This window comes from Electrophorus electricus, chromosome 10 (assembly GCF_013358815.1).
Source record: "Electrophorus electricus isolate fEleEle1 chromosome 10, fEleEle1.pri, whole genome shotgun sequence".
In the NCBI taxonomy this organism is placed as follows: domain Eukaryota; kingdom Metazoa; phylum Chordata; class Actinopteri; order Gymnotiformes; family Gymnotidae; genus Electrophorus; species Electrophorus electricus.
This window is the reverse complement of record NC_049544.1, coordinates 14,103,294-14,118,804: the sequence shown is the minus strand read 5'-3', so window position 1 is coordinate 14,118,804 and position 15,511 is coordinate 14,103,294. Positions and strand designations below refer to the sequence as shown.

Genomic DNA, 15,511 nt, shown 5'->3' with positions numbered 1-15,511 from the left:
TTATGCTACCTTTCCCAGGCTACCCTCCCTAGCTTCAGTTTGTACAATAAAATTAAAAAACAAAATGTCTTAATTTATCTGTAGTTATAAATTGCAACCAAAGCATTATAGCATATTTCACATTTTTGTTGTAGTAATTCTTGCACAGAGTGCTGACTATGCAACTTGGTTTGTAAAACTGCAATCATAATGTTCTGTATTACATATTACTATATCTTAAGTGAAACCACTCTTGATATGTGTCACTGAAGGAATACAATTGACACAGTTGTATGTCCAGTGCTGATACCAACATCATGAAGCCATGAGTTTCAACTCCTTTTTCTTGGTTTTCTTGTTCTTTTGATTTAGATAGGAGACAAGGGTATTGGTTGACATTTTCCAGGGCTCTTACACTTCCACCCAGATCAGATTGTATTACTGGTTAGAAATAATCCACTGGAAAATCTGTTGTCCAATGCATTGAGTGTGTTGGGTGTGATTTAAACATTGTTTGGGATATCATCTTTTGTCACTCTCCTCAAGACATTTTTTTTAAAAATTGAAATTGTATTTTTTTTATACTTTTTTTTTTGTTTTGCTTTAATACTACTTAACTTTTATGCTGTACATTTCTAAGATGCCCTTATTGTATTTTTGCCACATAGATTAACATGAAGATTAATTAATAAATTCAATAAATAGATTTTGCAAAAAAGAGATTAAAATGCATTTTCTGATTTTGCCCAAACTATAGTGTTAAAAGAATTATGACTTAAAATTACATTAATTGGGGATTTGACACAATGGTTATTGATCAGCCTGGCAGGAAATCTTGTGTACTAGATATCTTGGAGCACTCAACATCTGTACTTGCCTCTCAGGGTGTAAACACTTAGCAGTTGATTTGATATTACCTCACCCTCGTTTAGTCTGACTGTAAGCACGTCTTTCTTGGCTAATGAACATTTAAAGTATTTCAATGTGTCTCAAACAGCCTGAAAGGAGGCCTTGGCTAATGAACAGCATTAAAAATATCAACTTTATTTGCTTCTAAACACTTACCATCTTAACAGGAAATTTCATTCCATGCTTTTCTTCAATGGGGTACCTTCTTCCTATTAAAAAAGGATGGATGGCACATATACAATGACATACTGCAGGACAATCTATTTTAATCTGCTGAAGTAAAAGAAAAAAACTTCATCTCTCAGCATGACAAAGACCCCAAGCACAAGGCCAAGAAACACAGGAATGGTGAATAACAAAAAGGTGAAAGTTATACAAGGGCCAGGTCAAAGTCCAAATCAATCAAACTGAGTACTATTTGCAAATTGTGGCCCAAGTGTCATCCAACCACTTGTCCAAGGGAGGCTACAGTTGTGCTAAACCACACACTTTAAACTACCTTTAATAGTGCTACAGAACCTGGGGAAAAAAAAAATCACATTTAAGATGCCTGAAAAATGCAGTGTCTCAAATTGTATTACTATAACAGTCACTCATAAAATAAACATCTGTTAGGAAGCTAATATTTTCTAGGAAACATTTTCTTACCTCCAAAAGCTAACTGGGGCTTAAGTTAGTAAGTTGTAAAAATATGCTACACTATATGTAAAGCCTGCTAGGATAAACCTGCAAATTAAGAAAATCAAGCCATTATCAAGCTAATAAAAAAAAAAACTTACATCAATGGGGCTTTTAGAAAAGGTCCTTTAGAAAATTAATACAGATATTACTGCTTCAAAACAAAACAAGCAAAAAAAAAAAAAAAACAGTTCACATACATTTCAAGCTTCAATGATGTTCCTAGGGGTTTCCTGCAATTTGATTGGCTGAATTCTCAAAGCTAGAAACTGCAGATTCTGCAGTTTAAGCGGTTATGCTCCTTGGGTAGGGATTACATCTTGTAGAGCACACATTCACAAGCAAACCACACAAATTTTCAGGATAAGCACTTAAATCAATATATTCTTCCAGGCATTATATGAATGGTTTGAATGGTAGGAAACTTTAATGTGTATGTGTAAAAATATGGAAAAGATGATGATAATGAAGTGAAACTATGTCTTTCCACTAATGGTAGACCAGGCCATGAACAAATGTCAAAAAAGCCAATGTATCTGTTCTTTCAGTGTCCCCTTCCATATTGTCTGAGATGAAGTAATAAGCTAATGCATGTTTATCAGCCACATAATATTTGTGTCTTAAGTGATAGAAACTGTATTGATCCCTAAGGAAACCACAGGGTAGGAGTAGCAGATGTCACAAGTTAATAGCTTTCACAAAATACCAGCTTCTCTTCAGCAAAGAATAAACAGTTAAAAAGAACTAAAATATAAAATAAAAAAGGAACTGATAAAAATTACAACAAAATTGCTGCATTCAGGTCTTCTGCATTTTAACACCATTTGGGCAAACTGACTGTTACTGTACATCAAAGGATTTTTTTTAGTACATCTGAATGTAATAAAATGTAATATTTAAATTTACAAATATGTAAAATAACTTCAATGTCCTATAAAAAATTCTCAGGAAGCCGAATACAAAATTATCCATTTATCAAGATAAATGGATGAGCCAAGTTGCTTATCTTGTCTTTCTCAAATTTATATGGTGGCCATTAAGTGTAATATCCTCTGATATCTAGTGATTCTACCTAATACTGTTGGACTTATTTTTGATCTTTGCTGTGCTTGCTTAATTGATTGTTTTTCTATTAGCATACTGATCTAAATCTTTTCCACATAGTTGCCAGGAAACATGCCTTCTCTTCCCCGTAGACGGCCACACCACCAGCCTGAAGTGTCTGTACAGAGAACACACAGGGATACAACATTAATGCAATTTGCCTTGCAATGCAAATGTACAGAAATGCAAATACCTTCACATATACAATGGATGTAATCTTTGCTATACATAAATGTCCTATACTAGTGTTTATTACCTTCATTTAAGATCTCTATGATGTCCTCAGCATTGAAGCTGAGCTCATCAGTGTCCTGGGCATCATATGCATAGAGGGCACGGCACTGTGGGGATCGAGGCTTGGGTCTGGGGGCTGGTTTTGGGAGCCCTGCTCCTGGAATGGGTTTAACCTCTTTTGAAAGTCGTCGATGAAGGCTATAGTTGGGGACAACAGGGCCAGTGTGAGAACACAATCTCTGCAATCCAGCTGCAAGTAATGCATATAGGCCGTGATCTTTGTACACAATGTCATATTCATCATCACCAATGTGTCATGGAGCTTTTGTATAGTACATAAAGTAAAAACAAGAAAGAGTGCTTTTAATCTCACCCTGATACACCCTGGTCAGGCACATTCATGAAACTTATGTCAGTGTTAACTGGATTCCGGTTTTGACTTGGGCGAGATCCATGTTGGCGGGGTAGGATGGGTTGATCCATACTGGACTGCTGACGAAGCAAAGAGCCCCTAGAGGAGGCATGACGGCCCTTGTCAGCTACTCCTCGACCTGCACTCCTGGAGGGCTCTAACATCATAGAATTTTTTCAAAACAACCTTTTCTAACTTTGTTTTTAATAAAATGTGTCATATCAGTTGAGGGATGCTCGGGCTTTACCGCATAAATACTTGTCACGGCCCTGATGTGGATTTCCTATGAATCTGCTCTTTCGCTTGTCTAGGCGAGTGGGCCCTAAATGAAGCACTCATTATACTCATGTAATAAACAGAATTAACATGTGTACACACACCCACACCATATGTTCTCACTTATTGTCTTAAGACAATTAAAATTATTTTTAATTCTTATCCAAAAATCAAAACAAATTGCAGTTAAATTACCAAAAAAACCCAATTTTTTTTGAGGCAAAAAGCAGCATTCATAGTAGATATCCATGGTAAGTGTGAAAGACCTACTAGAATTCCTTGGAAGGCCAGGTCCAATACCAACAATAAGGGTCTTGCCACTTGGCTTGAGGACCACATTATCTCCCTGGCCTGTCTGGAACTGGATCTGCCGAGAGCCGGCAGATGCAAATGGGCCCCAACCTTCCTTCTTCACCTTAAATTCAAGTCTGGGAAGACCAAGACATTAAACTTCACAAGATACAGCTTCATTAAATACAACACATATGAAAAACAAAGGAACTCTATTACTTGCTATGTTTGAAAATAACTTTGAAAAATAAACATACAACCACATGCTTAGAAAGCAATCAGAAGATATAAAGTCAAGTTACAGGTTGTTGAATTTCAGGGCCAGCTTCCTCCGAGTCTTCTCCTCATAACGTTTGTAGAGCAAACTCAGGAACTCCGTTTTAAAGACGGACTCCAGCACGCTGTCGTAGCGCTCCTCATGAACAATGAAGAAGTCATCCTGGAGCGTACTGAAAGAGGTAGAAGGTTGTTAGTCGGACTCCTGGCAGAGGAAAGAGTTGAGATGCAAGCCAGCCTTCATGGCAGTAGCTATACATGGCCAGTATATGTCCTATGATGTTATCAATCAATGACAGGTCACATTTTACAGGTTAAAACCATTTATTATGATGGAATTTTTAATTATATTGATTTAGTTTTACCATTAATTTAATAGTGTGTGAAGCTGTGATGTGACTTTCTAATCTTCAGAAGAAATGTACCTCAGAGAGACAGACTGAATCTTCTCCAGCTCAATTTGCCTTTTGATGACCTCTCGAATCTGGCCCTTCTCAGGCCCCTGCTTCACCTTCTCCCGGCCAATCAGATAAAGAAACTTGGAGGTCAAGATGAGATCACGCTTGACAGTCTGGGAGTGGAGAGAAAACATTCAAGAATGTGATGTCAGATTTTAAAAAAAGTTAAATGTGTCAGATAAATTCATAGTCCCAGACTAACTGAATTTTAAATCTCAAAGAGCAACAGATGTGTTGCACACATCTCACACACATCCAGAAAGGAGGAAAAACAAAACACGCTTACCTTAAATCTGCGATCATATTTGACCACAACATCAGCAAATTCAATCCTCTCCCTGCGACCCACAAATTGCCGGATCTCAGGGCGATTGTCTGTGCCAATGTAGTCACCCATGAAGTTCCGGTTCAGGCTGTTTTTCCGCCGTTCCTTCTTATTGAACAATACGTCAGATGCTAAAAGTCAAGAACCCAATTTCACAGTCTATCCCCATACTATGTACAAAAGCATTACATTAAGTATTACTTGAAGCACTACATGTTAATTGCAGGTAACTGGAGAGCGTAAAACGGTCAGGCTCTTACCCTCCTCTCGCATGCGAACGTATTTGCGAACAGCAACGTGCTTGCGCCAGGCTTGCTGGATGACCCGGGCGTACCCATTATACTTTCTCTCTCTCATCTCTTCCAGAAGGAACAGCTGCAGGGGACAGTGGCTGACCATGAGTGACAGCATTAGACAGACAAAAGCTAAAATGGAACAGACCACCAACTGACCAAAGCACCTGTGAAAAGCACCCTGACTAAAAATCCACTGATCACTTCAATTGATCACTTCCTTGACTATGACTTTGAGAAGAGCAGAAGAGCAGTCACATGAGGCCTGCCACCAAAGACTCCTCATTTACATACTGTGATGCTGAATTATATCCTAAAGCAATATCTTAGAGGCATGTACTCATTTTGCCGAACTACAAAGTATTTACAATTTACATCACAAATACTGTATATATTACATATATCACAAAAAGTGCAATCATGTTTGAAACAGTATTGTAGGTGGAGTATGTTGAAAAATATTTGGAAAATCACCACCACCAAGTCAAAATGGCCTCACTGATTCTGGGGCCTTGATGAATATTTTGCTTTTGCCCAGCTGGTACTGATCTGGGTCCATGTTGACAGATTTCAGCAGGTGCAGGACACCTTGCTTCTCATCTCCACTCCACTGTGGCCACGTCTCTTTAGTCAGGATTGCATATCTGTGGTTTAGAGCATCTATTAACAACAATATGCAAACCACATGGACTGTACCAAAGCGAGGCTTGTTGCTATGGGTCTTCCAAGCTCACCTCTGTAAGAACTTCTTGAAGACACGGCGGAAGGCGTATCCAGCCCGGCGCACGCGGATATTCTCACGCAGGCCCAGGTATTCCACCTGGTGCTTGACACGGCTCTCCTCCCAGTCCCGGGGCTTTTTGGTCTCGTTGGGTTTAATACAGCGAATATAGTGGGGGGTGCATTTCATCAGTGTCTGCACCAGGTTATTAGCTTGTTTCTGTGAGCGACACAGCAGAGGATGTTTCAATGAATAGGTACACCACTACCTAATGTAAGATGCTTGTGTCATTTCTATCTACTGTGTTAGGTGCCTTACCTTGATCTTGGCACCTGCGGTTGTGGGACGGCCCTTTTTCTCAGCTTCAAGATTCTCTGGGAAGAGGCTTCGGATGAAGGCACTGTCAACACAGAGAGAGAATTTAGACGGACTGGTAATTTATTAAAAAAAAATCTTCAGACTTCAAGTTGGCTAGAAGATGCCATCAACCAATATCAAGCAGAACCTGATAAAGGGGTAGAGGAGGTAAATGCTGAACTTACAATTCACTGCTTTGCATCAGTTCTATGATGTCATTGAAAAGCACATCTCTGTTCCTCTCACAGAATCCATTAACAATATATGAAACCTACAGAAAAAAAAAATGGATCACTGGTATCTGTCAACTGAACATTGCAGATTAATTAATTTATACATCACATGAAATGATCACAGGGTTGGTTGTTGGGGTGATCACAGAGTTGGTGGTCACCCTGGCAGCTCCAGGGTGTCCATGCACGACCTTGTACTTCGTGCTTCTGTGAAAGCCTGATTCACCTCCAAAGGTAATTACTATGAGCGAAATCAAGGGTGTCAGAGAAAAAGAAACACAAACGTGCCAGACTGCGATCGGAATGCACTGCAGCAGGGCAAAAGTGTTTCTGAAACAGTGGTATTCATTCCTGCCTGCTCATTTAGTGAGTGATGAAACAGCAGGAATGTATAGGCAGAGAGCAGGATCAGTATACTGCCTAGACTGCTGGGTGTCAGTGGTTGTTGTTTCTTTCCTGTCAGGGGTTTTATCTCACCAGGGACCCAAAGATGCTGTGTTTTTTTCTGAAGGCCTCAGGTTGCAGAGGTTTCTGAAAGGGCATTAAAGCCCTTCTTTCAGTTTGCAGAGAAAGAGTTAAGAGTAAAAATAAACAAACATCCACACCATTAAAAAAAAAAAAAATCTGTGGGCTCACAGATACTTGTCCTTATGCTACAGAAGAGTTGTTCCTTTGTTACTCCTAGCTTTTCTTTAAGTCATAGATTTCATGCATCCTCAGCACATAACTCAGGCCAAGTGCAACGGCCTGTTAGAACACAAAGTCATTTTATACTCTTGAGTGATGAAGCTGATTATTATAGGTGACTTAGTCATGAGGCTCTTACATGCTCTGATGTCTAGGCTACAAAACATACCGATTTGTGTTTAGAAATAAGTCTGCCATTTACACTGTACTCAGCAAGGTGATACTGATCCCATTCAACAAAATGGACAAAGTATAACATGCACAAATGCACAACATCCTGCTCCTTGAGATGGTGATCTCTAAATCCAGGATGCCTATCAGGTAGGTATGGATTTTCAGGTTTTGAAGAAAATTTAAGGCCACCTCTGTTTATTTTCATACACAAATGCTAAATCAAATCAATATCATATAATGTCCACACATTCAAATGATGACTTGAGTACACAAAGTGAATGGTGCTTTAGTGTTGCCCCTTACCTTGCCTGCATAGTGGTGCACTATGAAGCCCTTATTCCAGCTATTGAAGTGTTCATGAGTGCCGACCTGTGCTTGCAGTTTCTGAAGCAGAGTCTGGTCTGCACCCTCACCCTTGGCGTGCATGGTAGCACACACATCATCCAGGATGCTCATAATACCCACAGGGTTCTGGGAATAGCACAGGCCAATTTAATACTTTACTCATTTCAATTCTAAGGAATATTTCCTGATTTGAAAAGTAGCACTTGCGTGATTATCTTCCAAAGTAGCATATAAATAAATGTGAGCGTTTAAAATCATAAGGACATGAACACTCACCATTTTGGACTCCATCAAGTCACATACAACTTTGTTGTTAAAATACTCAATAGGTGTCCATTTAATTCCTTCCTGCACATACTCTTCCTGTAAAGAGAAAAGTGAGACACAGCAGACACATTGGCTTCAGAGCTGCCTCTAAACTACAGTGAAAACAAAACTAAACTACTACTGTCATTCTGAAGTAGAATCCCAGCTGCTCACCTGCTCAGCCTTCAGGGTGAGCTCAATGAAGATCTGCTGGAGCTTCTCATTCACAAAGTTAATGCAGAACTGCTCAAATCCATTTTGCTGTAAGTGAATGACAAACCTGACTTTTTTACTTGGGCAACATTTGCAAAGAAAAAGTGTGCAAATTCAAAGGGGCTTTTCTAAAAATTTCTACCTGGAAGATTTCAAAGCCATAAATGTCCAGCACTCCAATGTTGAATTCCTCATGGTCCTTCTGCATGGCCTTGTTTATCGACTTTAGATGTAACAGAAGAGATTACAAGGAAATGTTTAATAAGTACACACTTGTTTAAGTTTCGAGCTAGGCTAATCACACATTAACTGAAGGACTGTGATACTGTACTTGTGTACAATATCCCCACTTTTGCCCTTAACTCCTTTTCCTTCATCCTCCCCACTCAGTGCAAATATCAGTCAGGGCATACCACCATATGTGTGTGCTGCATTTAGTTCTAACTTTAGTGATGAGACTGATTACGATGTTAATTGACGGCATATATTTGTGATCGTTGGGAAAGCGCCTCAGCAAACAATCAACTTTATTAAAACTAAGGGATGAGCCTGGTCAAAATATATCAAACAATAAGAATTGAAGTCTTAAAATGGTAATTTAATATGATTCGTGGATTGCAAAACAAAAGACATGCAATGTAAATTTTTGGTGTGCCTGTATTTAATCCAAAATGTGCAGAGGATACATGCGGTTTTAAAGCCGGAGACGTACGTCTACGAGGTAGTCAAAGAGTCGGGCATAGAGTGCCTTGGACAGGGCATCCCTTGAAAAGCTGGCTTGCTCAGTGTTCAGTGTAACAGAAATGCTTTCAGTCTTGCCTCCCCATTTACTGTCCATAACCCGACTTGTCAGTTTCTTCTTCAAGCCGTCCTGAGATATACCCAGCAGATAGGATGGGAAGGCGAGAACTGCACAGGAATGATGGAAGGCTAAGATGTGAAGCCTTTTCAAAATTATACCAAAGTACACAAAGAAGCTAGTTTTAAGCAAGTCCTATTTTGTTTATCAACACAACAACATACAGCTACAGCTTCAGTTTTAGTATAATGCTATTTTATCTGGAGGTATGGTGCACATTAGATTGTTTTTAATGAAAATTAATATCCTGATTTGGACAAGCAATCAGTTCACTCAGTCAACTGTTTCAAGTCAGTTTGTTCTAGAGAGTTACATGTAATACATGTGACTGATATGATGATAAACTGGGTGAGAGTTACTCACAGTCTTCACTCTCCACCACAGCATAGTTGCCTTCCTCTCTGAAAGTGATGTTGCCCAGATGAAGAATGCCAGCCACAATCTGTAGCACTGCATCTTGTTCTTCCAAAGACAAACCAATGACTGACATAGCCTCCTAAAAATGCAGTAGGGAAAATGAAACAAAATCTCTGTTAGGGTGCTGCGAACAGCATGCTTGTAACAGTTCATTAGTCACAATGTAAAGGTGTGTGTATAGTTCCTCATTTTCTGAAGCTGCAGAGACTCACCATGGTGTCAGAGAACTCCTTCTTGTCATTCATGTCATCCACAGTGTAGGTACCAGACTGGTTCATGTAGAAGTAGTAGTCTGCAGTGGTAATTCCCAAATTCTCTCTCTGCTCTTTACTTGCACCTGCTAAGAGCTGCAGGACAAAATAGTACTTGAGATCAGCATCTAACAGGACACCAGTACTAAGACCTGTTCACGTGTTCCTTTACAACAAACAAACACTCCATCTCGCTGATATTTCAACCCATTAAAAACATATCTATTACAGCACACAAACACATCCAATTACTTTACCTGGTAGTATATATGGAAATTTCTCTCTCCTTGGTTTTGAGACACAACCCTTGATTTCTCCAACAGGAAGTTAGAAATTTTTCCTCCATCAGGTTCCCCTCCCCGGCTGAACTGGATCTCAAAATATTTTCCCTGAGGTTTGAAATAAACACAGTGACTCAAGAAGATAGCTTAAAGTTGGTCCAATGTACAAAAGGTACAACAACCAGCATTACAGACTTACATATTCACAGCAGTTTACAGCTTTGCCTGCACCCAAACACACTCACATACACAAAAAAGCCAGCACCACAAGTCTTCACTTGTTGAGAAACCATGTACCGTTAACACTAGCCTAAAGGCTATTGGACAGGAATGCATACAAAATGGCCACAGATGAACTGCAGTTGAATGTATGTGGAAGCAAGAGGAAAATGCAGAATTACAGGTAATTCTGCCTGTTAAACATGAGCAACCTAATAATCAGCATGCAATGGCAGAAAATTGTTAATCTGTAAAACTCATTATAGACCAGTGAAGTTCCTACTGGCATTTTCTACTGCATTTGTGTATAAATAAGTACTAATATGGGCATGTTTATTCCTTACATTAAATGTGTATCATGTCTGGATCATATATGGATTATATATGGATCCATATATGGATTCTCGCAAATGCATCCCCAGTATGACCAGATGAAATCTGAATTTACACTCCCACGTAAAAAGCACCCATACATTGTTTCCATTTTACTTACTCCTAATCTGCTATTACCGGTGTATTATATGCTGTCAAATATAGGAAGAAACCATACAAAGCAGGCAATGAATCCTTTGCATCTATGGAGGAGAATGGTCCTTGTGCTGCTTTCATTTCTGCTGTGGTCAGTGCCACTAACATTACTGGCCAGAGGACTTATTGGGCACAAAAGAGTTAGGACTGGTGCGACAGAACTGGGTCTGGTTTCACTGATACATAGTATCTGTTATTCTTTCATGTACTATGTCAAATATTCAGTATAATTTGTGAGAAAGAACAAGCGTTGTCAGCACTCAGCAGAGGTATTTGCATTTACTTAACTTTATGTGGATATCAAATCACATGACATTTACACTTTTATTAAATTTGATCAAGATCCTGTGGTCTCTAATCATCTCTGAATATGGTTTGAGTGATCTGATCATAATACTTCCCGAGGGGTGTTTATCTGGTTTTTCACATGGCCAAATGAAATCCGAACTTGATCCAATCATCAAAAATGCATGTTAATACAATGTGTAAACAGCCTCTCAATCTTATTTTTAAGGAAAGTAAATATTTTGGTGGCTCAACTCACAAAGCGACTAGAGTTGTTATTGCGCACTGTCTTGGCATTCCCAAAAGCCTCCAGTAGGGGGTTTGACTGGAGGATGATATCTTTAACATGCTGATCAAAGAGGGAAAGAGATTGGAGGACATGATGAGAGATGAATGAGACATGAGCAACACTCTGTGTTAATGTAGAGTACACATTCCATTTGTTTATCTTAATAATTCACATTATTAGGACACAAATACAGTAAATCAGTAAAGTGTCTACTGTGCACACTAAACTAGAAAGTATTTTCAAAATACCATTAACATAAACCATTACCTCTATGGTTTAAATATTTTAAAATAAAATTACTACAAAAATACTTTAAAACACACAGCGTGCATGCGGACATATTGACAGAAATAACAGTAATAAAAAGGTTCCTACCTGAACTTTTGGCCCACCTCCTGAAACTTTGGAAATGTAGCTCATAATGTACTTGGCTGCCACAGTCTTTCCTGCTCCACTCTCTCCACTATAAAATACATACTTTGGTTTTAAACACACAAATATCACAGCATATAAACATCTCATCACATAAATATAAATGTATTAGATGGGTTAAAAGGTCCCTGACCTAATGATGACACATTGGTTTTCCACATCGATCATCATATTACGGTACATGTTATCAGCCAAAGCATAAATGTGTGGTGGATTCTCATATTGAGCCTAGTATGGAAACATTCAGACAGACAGACATTGTTCATTACAAAATTATGAAAAAAAAAAAAAGATTTACATGAGAAGTAGTAATAACTTTTTTTTCTGATGTAATGTGAAACCCCTGATCATCAACCTTAGCTGTGACAAAGCTTGAGAATGGTAAGAATACAAAGATCAAATTAATCTTCAGGGGTAAAGATTATTATTGCTATTATGCCGGTACTCACACAAAATTCTGATGCAATAAAAGTGTACAATGTGATGGGTTTAACTAGTATGAATACAGGAACTCACTGTTAGACTTGCTCTTCTCTATATTTTTAAGGGACAGACACAAGACTCATTTGTACTCAGAGAGAACAGCAGCTCCTTGGTCACCTTCGGATTTTGAAATTAACCACACACACTGGTTTATTTTACCCTCACTGTGCAGGCACCATGGCAAGTGCTAACATGCTGCACTACCACTCTGCCAATCTCATCTGAGTCGATCCCTGCTTAAATGAGTTATCCTGCAGGAATGGCAACCTGCTCCTGGCTCCTCACTCTACTTCTTAATCCACACACTGACAGCAACACTAACCCTTAAGAAGCCAAGCCAGATAAAGAGGTGAGTCTACTCACAGCTCCCTGATAGAGCTCCACTTCCCGGTCAGAAAAATATGACAACTGTTTGAAAGGATTTACAGAGATCAGCACAGGTCCTATATATGTCTGAAAGGCACTGGTAAAGGACTTGGTAGTTGATAGTTATACATTTTCAGACATTGATAACTGATACAGATACTGATAGTCATTTTTTTCTATAGCTACTGCAATGCTGTCTGATCATCTACCTTTTTAAAATAGAATTTTAAAGAGAATGCCATTATATTTCTAACAAAGGCATGACATACCATTTAAAAACTATTTTTATTTGCTTAAGAAACAATTACTACTGAAAAAGCAAATTAATATTTGCTAAATACTGAACAGTAATACAGACTGTAATAAATTTCCTGCATATATTGATGAGTGTCACACAGTAGCACCACAGAAGGATTTTCCCCCTCCAATCATCTTTAAAGCTATACCTGTAAAATTTGTATATGTTTGAACAGTCTTCTCATAGCATTTTCATATATTTAACAATTTTTTATTTATTTATTAAACCATCCTGATGTAGACATATCATGCATGTTGAATGAAAGCACTTAAATTGAAACACTTTGGAAAAATAAGATATGAATACAGACATAGACATAATGCAAAATGCATTTTGTCGCAAGGATACAAAAATGAAGTCATCCATATATCTTTTCTTGAGGTTGTCTGTGATGGCATCTTCACTGATCTTGGAGAGGAGGACCATGTCATCCACCCCACTGACCTTTACATTTTGTGTTTGCCAGTGATATCGCTCCTTACTGCCCTGAAAATGTAAGCGTTTGTTATTGTCTGTTAGAGTAACCTAAATGTTATTTGCAAATTAAGGTTAACAAATAAATCAATATTTATGGAAATTTATGCTTGTTGAACACATTGCTTAAGAAAAAAACTAGTGCTCCTTCATTTCTCAGTTGTGACCTGAATGTGGTTGGAGGCATCATCTGGTTAATAAATGTATTTGTGCACTCATTAACTCTGAGCCAGTAAAAACAGATTTGGGGAGTGGCTCAAAAAGTGTGTAAACAAATGACTGAGCTGACCATGTTAAGCACTTTAATAACATACTCAACACAAATGATGCTAATTTGATCTTTGTTTGCCTTGTGGAATGGAATTCCCAGATGCTGATACCATGTGTTGCACACTGGTTTATGTGCACTTAAGTTGACAAAAATGACTTTAGATGTGTAGCAGGATAACAGATAGCAACAAGTTTATTTTTACACCAATCACAGCTGTGTTCACATACAACCTCAAAGGAAAATGTACCAAAAATTACAACAAAACATACCTGTTAAACCCTGTATAGGTAGGGCCCTATCTAGGCAGATTTAAAAAAAAAAAAAAAAAGGTTTTTAGGTAATGGTGTTTGTTGGACTCCAACTATCTTTACAAAGAGAGAAGTGAAGTTGTTTCTAACTTACATTTTTATGTTCTAAGAGCTCTGAGACATCTATTTTTTGTTCTGTTTTCCCCCTGTGAATCATGACTAAAAAGGCTCAAAAGACAAATGCACAACAGAGTGTAGTACTGTTAGGAAAATTTTTTGGTATGTGGTGTTCAGAACCAAATCAGGTTAAACTTGACTATAAAATAATGTATAATAACACATTTATATTGGTACTGAAGTCATAAAACCTTAAAAGGAGACTATGCTATCTCTAAAAGCAGGTGAGTAAAGTGCTCGCTTATGTAAAGACAAAAAACGTAACATGAGGCATCAATTTACAACCCCCACATTTGAGTTGAGATGAAGTTAAATTCAGTTTCAACACATCTGATCCATCTAATCGAGGACTTGATCAAGTTATCAGCGATTTAAGTCTAATAGTAATGTGGGATCTAAACTTTCTAGGAAAGTACGTTTTCTAATGCCACTAAACCCTTGGTGAAAGGGCCTCACTGAAGGAATGAATTAATGTTTTTGGTTTGTTTGACATGAGCCAACAGCAACACGAGGATTAACGAAATAACTCACTCTTCTAAAGCAAATGTTTCGAATACTTCAGAGATTTGTACCCTACTTCAGGGGATTTTGACCTTCAAAATATCCAGCTCTTTCACTAAACAAAAATATTTCGCATTAACGGCAACTCAAAATTCAGTGTTAACGAATCAGTAAGGCCGCACCCATCACAAGCATCAACCCTTTTATATAGTGGTACATTGCAGGTAGCCTAAATTACCCAGATGTCCATAATTCAAATGCATAAAAAATACTTGTTTTGACACAAGGTGTTTTGACACAAGCGGATTCAAGGAGTTGTCACAACCCAGTCAGAGATCATTTCTCACAACAAATCAATTTTCATGACATGTCAGACTTTCAGTAAATATTTCCTTTCCAAATTTCCCAAATTAAACTGCTGAAAACGTTCCCCCACATGTAGGACTCTTAAATAAAACTGGCACAATACGCATGCATTTCAGGCCGGTCCAATTTAATCAACAATCAATTTAAGCGTACTTACCATCTTGAAATAGAGATACTTCCTGTAACACAGTCCTTGAACAACAGTCCAGTACTCAAGAAAATCGAAAATTTCAGGTGAAACTCAGATTTTATGGTGATCAGTATTCTGTGTCCATTTGTTGTACTATATAGCTTTGGAACCCTTAGGTATCCTTAAGTCCATCGAAACTAAGTGCAAACATGTAAAATCATGAAAAACCGACTTGTAAGAAAAATCGGTCACTGACAATCTATAAAGCGACAAGTGCGGACAGGTAAGGAACTTTTTTTCCACCCCTCCGTCTTCGTCCTGAGAGCATTGTGGGTAGAATTTGAGTATTATAAAACTTACAACAT

The 15,511-nt window shown here is 38.2% G+C and overlaps 1 protein-coding gene across 1 annotated transcript; it reads right to left on the bottom strand.

Annotated features, from left to right (window-relative positions):
* Nucleotides 1–2,624: 2,624 nt before the first annotated feature.
* Nucleotides 2,625–15,194, bottom strand: myo1eb (myosin IEb). Its single transcript, XM_027002440.2, has 27 exons — nt 15,174–15,194; nt 13,328–13,465; nt 12,679–12,768; nt 11,966–12,060; nt 11,776–11,863; nt 11,371–11,460; nt 10,056–10,187; nt 9,760–9,894; nt 9,494–9,626; nt 8,984–9,180; nt 8,414–8,494; nt 8,233–8,319; nt 8,029–8,115; nt 7,711–7,878; nt 6,499–6,584; nt 6,275–6,356; nt 5,970–6,175; nt 5,735–5,879; nt 5,203–5,317; nt 4,904–5,073; nt 4,585–4,730; nt 4,186–4,332; nt 3,863–4,020; nt 3,564–3,638; nt 3,278–3,473; nt 2,927–3,102; nt 2,625–2,788 (listed from the first exon to the last, which is right to left on the bottom strand). The coding sequence occupies exons 1-27, from the start codon at nt 15,174–15,176 to the stop codon at nt 2,712–2,714; spliced, it is 3,303 nt and encodes a 1,100-aa protein (XP_026858241.2). The 5' UTR covers nt 15,177–15,194; the 3' UTR covers nt 2,625–2,711.
* Nucleotides 15,195–15,511: the final 317 nt, after the last annotated feature.

Excerpts from the sequence above, each read along its gene's own strand:
- myo1eb (XM_027002440.2), bottom strand. Across the intron at positions 9,895-10,055 it reads ATTTCCATATATACTACCAG|CTCTTAGCAGGTGCAAGTAA; the intron begins GTAAAGTAATTG and ends TTTGTCCTGCAG. Across the intron at positions 8,320-8,413 it reads ATGGCTTTGAAATCTTCCAG|CAAAATGGATTTGAGCAGTT; the intron begins GTAGAAATTTTT and ends ATTCACTTACAG.